The sequence below is a fragment of the Gekko japonicus genome, unplaced genomic scaffold (assembly GCF_001447785.1).
Source record: "Gekko japonicus isolate JY-2015 unplaced genomic scaffold, Gekko_japonicus_V1.1 scaffold25, whole genome shotgun sequence".
Classification (NCBI taxonomy): domain Eukaryota; kingdom Metazoa; phylum Chordata; class Lepidosauria; order Squamata; family Gekkonidae; genus Gekko; species Gekko japonicus.
The window spans coordinates 208,134-217,835 of record NW_015171502.1 but is presented as its reverse complement, the minus strand read 5'-3'; the positions used below and the strand labels follow the sequence as shown (position 1 = coordinate 217,835).

Below are 9,702 nucleotides of genomic sequence, written 5' to 3'. Positions count from 1 at the left end.
TAGAAGCCAGGCGGGGGGGGGGGATCAGGTGAATAGGGTGGCGCGGAGGCCTCAGAAAGGTTGCGCGGGGGCCTCAGGAGGTCTTTCCCCACCTGGCTGCCGTGGCCAGCAAATGGGGAAAGGTGGCGCGGGGCCCTGAGAAGGCGGGGGGAGATACCGTGGGCGGCTGGCTGACCAGCGCGGCACTACCGTGGTCGTCCTCGGCGTCCCACGTGTCTTGGCCGCGGAGCGGTCATCATCTTCGGCAGCGGTGTGTGCACTGAGGGCAACATGCTGGCCACTGCACGTGTGGTTGGGACTGAGGCCACGCAGCCACCCAGCAACTGGCAGAGTTTTGGAGTGGCAGTTCAGGCGGCCCGACTGATTTTGGCATGAATCGAGTCCTGCCACCCCATAGGAGAGATGCCACCCCAAATCAGCTTTATAATGTAGAGAGATAGTTCATGAAACCAGGATTCTCCTTGCAGGTGATCACTCAGATCCTGGTTTGTCTCCACAGAAACTGGATTTACGGCCTTTGGTCTGGTTGGGTGTTTCTATGACTGTACAACAGCCTGAAAACAAGCCGTGATTAAGCCGGGATATTAGCATAACGTGGAATCATGATTTAGACTAACTGTAATTGAGCTGCGGTGGCTCAAGTGGTTAAGACGCTGAACTGCAGGCTGTGGAAGGCCGGTATTTCAGGAGTTAAAGACCCGGGTTGCCGCATGACGGAGTGAGCTCCCGTCTCTAGTTCCAGCTCCTGCCAACCTAGCAGTTCGAAAGCAAGAAATTGCAAGTAGATAAATAGGGACCACTTCGGTGGGAAGGTAACAGCGTTCCGTGCGCCTTGGTGTTTAGTCATGCCGTCCACATGACCACGGAAACGTCTTCGGACAGCGCTGGCTCTTCAGCTTGGAAGCGGGGACGAGCACCGCAACCCTAGAGTCGGATTCGACTGGCTTCCGAGCAAGGGAACCTTTACCTTTAATTAATAAAGAGCAAGAGTCCAATAGCACCTTAAAGACTAACAAAAATTTGTGGCCAGTGTGAACTTTTGTGAGTCACTGCTCACTCCTTCGGATACAGCGTCTGAAATCAGTCCGCTCTCCAAGGTATAAGGATAGATGGATTCACGTTCTAGCTGGGCCTGGAGAAGTGAGCAGTGACTCACGAAAGCTCACACCCGGCCACAAATTGTGTTAGTCTTTAAGGTGCTTTGGGACTATTGTCCTTTTCTACTACCCGAAAGAGCAACATTAGTATCTGTTGAATCGAAAGCAACCCAATCCAACGCGTGGTTAAAGGCCAGAGGTTATGTAACCAGGTTCTACGGGTATTAAACTATCTGAAGCAGTGAGCGGTGACTCACAAAAGCTCATCCCCTGCCCCAAATTGTGTTAGTCTTTAAGGTCCTACTGGACTCTTGCTTTTATCTAATACTACAGACAGACTGGAGCTGCGGTGGCTCAAGTGGTTAAGACGCTGAACTGCAGGCTGTGGAAGGTCAGTAGTTCAGCAGTTCGAGACCCGAGTGTGCCGCATGACGGAGTGAGCTCCCGTCTCTGGTTCCAGCTCCTGCCAACCTAGCAGTTCGAAAGCAAGAAATTGCAAGTAGATAAATAGGTACCACTTCGGTGGGAAGGTAACAGCGTTCCGTGCGCCTTGGCGTTTAGTCATGCCGGCCACATGACCACGGAAATGTCTTCGGACAGCGCTGGCTCTTCTGCTTGGAAACGGAGATGAGCACCGCAACCCTAGAGTCGGACTTGACTGGCTTTCGAGCAAGGGAACCTTTACCTTTCACGTCTTGCTCTATCTCCATGTAATTAATAAGCCAACTTCAAACTATGGTTTTAGTTCAAGTTTGATGTTCTCTTAACTAGCTGGTGGAGCGGTTGCCACGTACGGGCAGCCATTCTGAACGCAGTGAGTTTCATTAAAATGTGGCTCTGCGTAGCAGGTCAGACTCGGACTGGGGAGACTCAGGCTCTGATCTCAGCTGAGTCTTGCTGTCTGTGTGCCTGCAGGCCAGTCGCATGTTCTCAGCCTGACCTACCAGAGGCTGTTTCTGCCTGAGGCACTGGCGTAGCGGTTAAGAGCGCAGACTCTAATCTGGGAGAACCAGGTTTGCTTCCCGACTCTTCCACTTGCAGCTGCTGGTGTGACCTTGGGTCGGTCACAAGTTCTCTCATGAGCAGTTCTCGAAAGAGCTCTCTCGGTCCCACCTACCTCACAGGGTGTCTGTCGTGGGGACGGGAAGGGAAGGAGCTGCTCTGAGACTCCCAAGTGAAGGGCCGGGGTATAAATCCAATCTCTTCTTCTCTTTTAATGGACTTGGGTGGTCAAAGAAGCTCAGTGACTAGGGTTGCCACCCCCCCCCGTTTTGCCAGGGGTCCCCCGTTTTGGGGGGGGGTTTCTACCCCCAACACCCACAGCCACCCATCGCTCTCCCTTTAAGTGTGTGGAACCCGTGTTTCCTCCCAAGCCTGATCTCCGCAAGCTTGCAGGGAAATGCCAGCTTCGTGTTCTTAAAAGGGAAACGCGGCTGCTCTTAAAGGGGAAACGCCGGCTCCTGCATTTAAAAGGGAAACGCCGGCTCCTTTAAGTGCAGGGAACTGCCGTTTCTGGAGATCTGGCGCATGGGTGGGTGGGGGGGGGCGGACATCTCCAACGTGACGTCATCACGTCGGGGATGCCCCGCCCCCTCCAGGAACGCCCCCAAAGTCCCCCGCTGGAGGTGGAAGATGGACTTGGCAACCCTATCAGTGACGCAAGGTCCTCTGGCAACATAAATGTACCTTAATTACGGGGGGGGGGAATAAGTGGCAATATAAAAACAGGTTCTTACGTCCCTTTGGTCGCTGGGGGCTTCCTACAGCAATGGCTGTTCCTGGCAGCTCCAGGTCTTTATTTTATTTTACTTTATTTATACCCCGGCCTTTCTCCCCAGTGGGACCCCCAAGCAGCTTGCATCCTTCTCCTCTCCTCCATTTTATCCTCACAACAATCCTGTGAGGTAGGTGAGGCTGAAAGTGTGTGACTGGCCCAAGGTCAGCCAGTGATCTTCCATGGCAGAGTGAGGATTCGAACCTGGGTCTCCAAGATCCTAGTGTGGCACTTCAACTACTATACCATCATGTCTTCCTCTTCCCCTTCTGTACTATATAGCTTGCTTGGGTGGTGCTTCCCCGTATGAGTATCACCTGGCCATCACGCAGAGTTAGGTTCTGGTGCTTGCACCTGACACTCCCTTGTTAATAAGGCTGAAGTCTAGGAGGAAGTAGTCCTGTAGCCATTTGGGTGATGGAATCAAGCTGCCACTATAAGAACATAAGAAGAGCCCTGCCGTTTGAGATCAGTGGTCCATCTAGTCCAGCCTCCTGCCTCACGCAGCGGCCTCTACCAGCTCCTCTGGAGGGCCAACAACAGGGCAGAGAGGCCGAGGCCTTCCCCTCATGAGAACATCAGAAGAGCCCTGCTGGGTCAGACCAGTGAGGGTCCATCTAGTCCAGCATCCTGCCTCACACAGTGGCCTCAACCAGTTCCTCTGGAGGGCTAGCAACAGGACAGAGAGGCCTCGGCCTTCCGCTCATAAGAACATCATAAGAGCCCTGCTGGGTCAGACCAGTGAGGGTCCCTCTAGTCCAGCATCCTGTCTCACACAGGGGCCTCAAGCAGTTCCTCTGGACGGCCAACAACAGGGCAGAGAGGCCGAGGCCTTCCCCTCATGAGAATATCGTAAGGGCCCTGCTGGACCAGCCCAGTGAGGGTCCATCTAGTCCAGCATCCCACCTCACACAGGGGCCTCAACCAGCTCCTCTGGAGGGCCAACAACAGGGCAGAGAGGCCGAGGCCTTCCCCTCACAAGAACATCAGAAGAGCCCTGCTGGGTCAGAGCAGTGAGGATCCATCTAGTCCAGCATCCCGTCTGACACAGGGGCCTCAGCCAGCTCCTCTGGAGGGCCAACAACAGGGCAGAGAGATGTGGCGGTGTGATCGCGCCCGGAAAATCCGCCTATCTTCCGTCTCTGCAGCGTGGCTAATGCTCCGTGTGACCGCAGCCTTAGAACCTCATCTGCCATTCCAAATGTATTTGAAAAAAGTGTGCCTGGCACACGAAAACTCATACCGTGAATAAACCTTTGTTGGTCTTAAAGGTGCGGTGCCTCACTGGACTTTAAATTTGATCTACTGCTTCAGACCCACAGGGCTGGCCATCTGGATCCAGTTTGATTGTGGTTTTTTAAAAGCTTTACAAAGGGAGCTTGTACTTTCGCAAGCTCATATCCTGAAAATGTGGCTGGTCTCTGAACTGCTGCTGGACTTGAGTCTATCCCCCCCCCCTCTTTCTTTACCCTGCAATCCCTCTGGAGTCTCAGTGCAGAAGGCAGGCTATAAATAGTCTTTAATAAATACATTTGTCTCTCCAGAATCCACCTCTGATCGTTTCCTCTGCATCTTGCACCACCAGAGAGACGTTTTCTTTAAACACCTCCTCCCCACCACGCACCTGTACATGCTATTGTGTTCCAACAAATTACGTCTTTATCCCATCGTTCCTCCAGAGAGCTCAGAGCCATGTACGCCATTCTCTGTTCCTTCTTTTTAACCCTTGCAACAGCCTAATGCGGTGGATGAACCCTCCCCTCGCCCAAGAAGGATTAGGAAATGGTGGTCACGTGATCTTCTTCTGGCTTTGAGCAGGACGGACAAAAGGAAACATCACTTTACATGGAGAGTGGTTAAAATGTGGGATTCGCTGCCAGAAGACGTAGTGATGGCCACAGGAATAAACGGCTTGAAAGGGGGATTAGATAGATTCGTGGAGGACCAGTCTATCAGTGGCTACTAGCCATGGGGACTGAGGGGAACCTCCACATTCAGAGGCACTGAGCCTCTGAATCCTAGAGCCGGGAGGCAACGTCAATGGAAGGCCTCGGCCTCTCTCTGCCCTGCTGTTGGCCCTCCAGAGGAACTGGTTGAAACCAATGTGTGGGACAGGATACTAAACAAGATGGACCAGAGGTCTGATCCAGGTGGACTCTTCTTAGGTTCTTATGAGGGGAAGGCCTCGGCCTCTCTCTGCCCTGCTGTTGGCCCTCCAGAGGAACTGGTTGGCCACTGTGTGAGACGAGATGCTGGACTAAATAGACCACTGGGTTGGTCCACCGGGGCTCTTCTGGTGTTCTTATGAGGGGAAGGCCTCGGCCTCCCTGCCCTGTTGTTGGCCCTTCAGAGGAACTGGATGGCCGCTGCGTGAGACAGGATGCTGGACTGGACGGACCCTCACTGGTCTGACCCAGCAGGGCTCTTCTGACGTTCTTGTGAGGGGAAGGCCTCGGCCTCCCTGCCCTGTTGTTGGCCCTTCAGAGGAACTGGATGGCCGCTGCGTGAGACAGGATGCTGGACTGGACGGACCCTCACTGGTCTGACCCAGCAGGGCTCTTCTGACGTTCTTGTGAGGGGAAGGCCTCGGCCTCCCTGCCCTGTTGTTGGCCCTTCAGAGGAACTGGATGGCCGCTGCGTGAGACAGGATGCTGGACTGGACGGACCCTCACTGGTCTGACCCAGCAGGGCTCTTCTGACGTTCTTGTGAGGGGAAGGCCTCGGCCTCCCTGCCCTGTTGTTGGCCCTTCAGAGGAACTGGATGGCCGCTGCGTGAGACAGGATGCTGGACTGGACGGACCCTCACTGGTCTGACCCAGCAGGGCTCTTCTGACGTTCTTGTGAGGGGAAGGCCTCGGCCTCCCTGCCCTGTTGTTGGCCCTTCAGAGGAACTGGATGGCCGCTGCGTGAGACAGGATGCTGGACTGGACGGACCCTCACTGGTCTGACCCAGCAGGGCTCTTCTGACGTTCTTGTGAGGGGAAGGCCTCGGCCTCCCTGCCCTGTTGTTGGCCCTTCAGAGGAACTGGATGGCCGCTGCGTGAGACAGGATGCTGGACTGGACGGACCCTCACTGGTCTGACCCAGCAGGGCTCTTCTGACGTTCTTGTGAGGGGAAGGCCTCGGCCTCCCTGCCCTGTTGTTGGCCCTTCAGAGGAACTGGATGGCCGCTGCGTGAGACAGGATGCTGGACTGGACGGACCCTCACTGGTCTGACCCAGCAGGGCTCTTCTGACGTTCTTGTGAGGGGAAGGCCTCGGCCTCCCTGCCCTGTTGTTGGCCCTTCAGAGGAACTGGATGGCCGCTGCGTGAGACAGGATGCTGGACTGGACGGACCCTCACTGGTCTGACCCAGCAGGGCTCTTCTGACGTTCTTGTGAGGGGAAGGCCTCGGCCTCCCTGCCCTGTTGTTGGCCCTTCAGAGGAACTGGATGGCCGCTGCGTGAGACAGGATGCTGGACTGGACGGACCCTCACTGGTCTGACCCAGCAGGGCTCTTCTGACGTTCTTGTGAGGGGAAGGCCTCGGCCTCCCTGCCCTGTTGTTGGCCCTTCAGAGGAACTGGATGGCCGCTGCGTGAGACAGGATGCTGGACTGGACGGACCCTCACTGGTCTGACCCAGCAGGGCTCTTCTGACGTTCTTGTGAGGGGAAGGCCTCGGCCTCCCTGCCCTGTTGTTGGCCCTTCAGAGGAACTGGATGGCCGCTGCGTGAGACAGGATGCTGGACTGGACGGACCCTCACTGGTCTGACCCAGCAGGGCTCTTCTGACGTTCTTGTGAGGGGAAGGCCTCGGCCTCCCTGCCCTGTTGTTGGCCCTTCAGAGGAACTGGATGGCCGCTGCGTGAGACAGGATGCTGGACTGGACGGACCCTCACTGGTCTGACCCAGCAGGGCTCTTCTGACGTTCTTGTGAGGGGAAGGCCTCGGCCTCCCTGCCCTGTTGTTGGCCCTTCAGAGGAACTGGATGGCCGCTGCGTGAGACAGGATGCTGGACTGGACGGACCCTCACTGGTCTGACCCAGCAGGGCTCTTCTGACGTTCTTGTGAGGGGAAGGCCTCAGCCTCTCTGCCCTGTCGTTGGCCCTCCAGGGGAACAGGTTGAGGCCACTGTGTGAGGCAGGATGCTGGCCTAGATGGACCCTCAGTGGTCTGATCCAGCAGGGCTTTTCTTAGGTTCTCAAACTGTTAACATTTATAAGAATGAATTCTATATTTTGAGATTTTTTTTGTCAATTATTAGTACCATGGTAGTGTCTTTCTGCTTCTGGATGGCCTGTGGCCCAGAATAAAGACGAATCGACTGGCCTACCCAAGGAGCAATTTTCCAGGGACTCAGCCAAAGGAGGTGGGGACTTTCCCAGCACCTGATTTGAGACCCTTTTTTTCACTGGGGGGGGTTAAACTTGGGGCCTTCTGCTGGTCAAAGAGGTCCTTTTCCACTGAGCTGCGAGCACCGTGCAAAAACTGTGGACTCGGAAGCAGCCGTATCCCATTAAGCAATAGCTCAGTATCATGTTTTCTGCCTGGCAGTCACTGTCCAGGATCTCAGTTTGGTGTAGTGGTTAGGAACGCGTACTCTAACCTCGGAGAACCGGGTTTGATTCCCCACTCCTCCACATGAAGCCAGCTGGGTGACCTTGGGTCAGTCACAAGTTTTCTCGGAGCTGTTCTCTCAAGGACAGTCCTCGAAAGAGCCCTCTCCGCCCCACCTGCCTCACAGGGTGTCCTGGCCCCACTGGTGGACCTCCTGATGGCACTGGTATTTCTGGCCACTGTGTGACACAGAGTGTTGGACTGGATGGGCCTTTGGCCTGATCCAACATTGGCATCTCTTATGTTCTTATGAGCTCCACTGCTGTTTATCCGTTTGGATAGCTATACCCTGCTTTTCTCCCCAGTGGGAACCCAAAGCAGCTTGCAACATTATTCTGCTCCTCTCCCCAGTCTTATTTCAGAGCAGCGGTCGCCCAACGTGGTGTCTGTGGGCATCGGGGCACCCGCCAGCCCCTTCCCTGGTGCCCGCCAAGTATTTTTTAAGTGGGCGGGGCCAGAGAGGCTTTTGCCCAGCAACGCTCCTGATTGGCCCTTAGAGATTTGATTGCTAGAGGAGAGATTTTTTTAAAAGTTGCTTTGGCAGCAGCTGTCACTGCGGCACAAGTGTCTTCGTTGCATGAGTGAAGGTAAGCTGTGGCAGCCACTTTGCACCCGGCTCTGGCCGTGCCCACCACGCTGGTTTGGAATTCCAAGGGTACCCACGGGCTCTGAAAGGCCAGGGACCCCAGGTTCACAGCATCAACAACTCCATGAGGCGGGTAAGGCTGAGAGAGAGTGTGACTGCCCCAAGGTTGCCCAGCTAGCTAGCTTGGTGTAGTGGTTAGGAGCGCGGACTCTAATCTGGGAGAACCAGGTTTGATTCCCCACTCCTCCACATGCAGCTGCTGGTGTGACCTTGGGTCAGTCACAAGTTCTCTCAAAGCTGTTCTCTCAAGAGCAGTCCTCCAAAGAGCTCTCTCAGCCCCACCTATCTCACAGGGGTGTCTGTTGTGGGGAGGGGAAGGGGATTCTAAGCCACTCTGAGACTCCTTCAGGTAGTGAACAGCGGGGTATAAATCCAGTCTCCTCCACTGGAAGAGTGGGGGCCAGTGCACCCTCTAAGCTGTGGGGTCTTGTGAGCAAAAATTCTACTTTGTGAGCTGCCGGCATTAAAGTTGTGAGCGAGCGATTTGGCAGCTGCGTTAATTAGTTTGCTCTGGAGCCGTCCTTCCTGAGCGAAGACAAAAATGTGTGAACCGGAGACTAAAACACTGTGAGCAGGCTCACACTCACTCATCTTAGAGGGGACACTGGTGGGGATTTGAAGTTGGGTCTCCCAGTTACACCCTACTTATGCTCTCAAAAATGTTGTCAGTCTTTAAGATGGCAGTGGACTCCAGTTTAGTTCTACCAGACCCTGGCTCACAGCAACACTTGTTTCTGTTTTCTCTCCATCCCCCCCTCCAGAGCTTGAAAGAAGAGACCGACATCCGGCTGTCCAGGGTCCAGGACATCAAATACGAGCCCCAGCTCTTGTCCCAAGACGACGTCCGGCTCCATCAGCTGGAGACGCCCAGGAGTCCCTGTACCGTATCTCACATCCTTCAGCAGCCAGGGTTGCGGTAGTGGTGGTGGGGAGGGCATAAGCCAGTCTGGTGTCATGGTTAAGTGCGCGGACTCTGATCTGGGAGAACCGGGTTTGATTCCCCACTCCTCCTCCACTTGCAGCGGCTGGATGACCTTGGGCAAGCCATAGTGTCAGAGCTGTTCCCTCGAGGAGAGTTCTGGAAAGAGCTCTCTCAGCCCCACCTACCTCCCAGGGTGTCTGTTGTGGGGCGGGGGGAGTCTGTAAGTCGCTCTGAGACTCCTTCGGGTAGTGAAGAGCGGGGTATATATCCAACCTCTTCTTTGGTGTAGTGATTAAGTGCGCGGACTCTAATCTGGGAGAACCGGGTTTGATTCCCCACTCCTCCACTTGCAGCTGCTGGATGACCTTGGGCAAGCCATAGTGTCAGAGCTGTTCCCTCGAGGAGAGTTCTGGAAAGAGGTCTCTCAGCCCCACCTACCTCCCATGGTGCCTGTTATGGGGAGGGGAAGGGAGAGGAGATTGTAAGCCGCTCTGAGACTCCCTTGGGTAGTGAAGGGCGGGGGATAAATCCAATCTCCTCCTCCACCTTTCTCCTCCTCCTCCTCCCCCATCGCCTGTGAAGTGCCTTGTACTGAGCCAAGCCTCTGTCTGTTTCCTTGCAGTCTGCTATTCCTACTTGTACAGGATGAAGGCCCTGGATGCCATCC

General features: G+C 55.1%; 1 protein-coding gene across 1 annotated transcript in view; it reads left to right on the top strand.

Moving 5' to 3' along the window:
- The window catches only part of LOC107117088 (chromosome unknown open reading frame, human C1orf43), a 33,718-nt gene that overhangs the window by 5,716 nt on the left and 18,300 nt on the right, over positions 1 to 9,702 (top strand). The window contains exons 3-4 of the mRNA XM_015419124.1: positions 8,875 to 8,992; positions 9,658 to 9,702. Coding sequence (XP_015274610.1) covers positions 8,875 to 8,992; positions 9,658 to 9,702 — 163 coding nt within the window. The remainder of the gene's footprint in view (positions 1 to 8,874; positions 8,993 to 9,657) is intronic.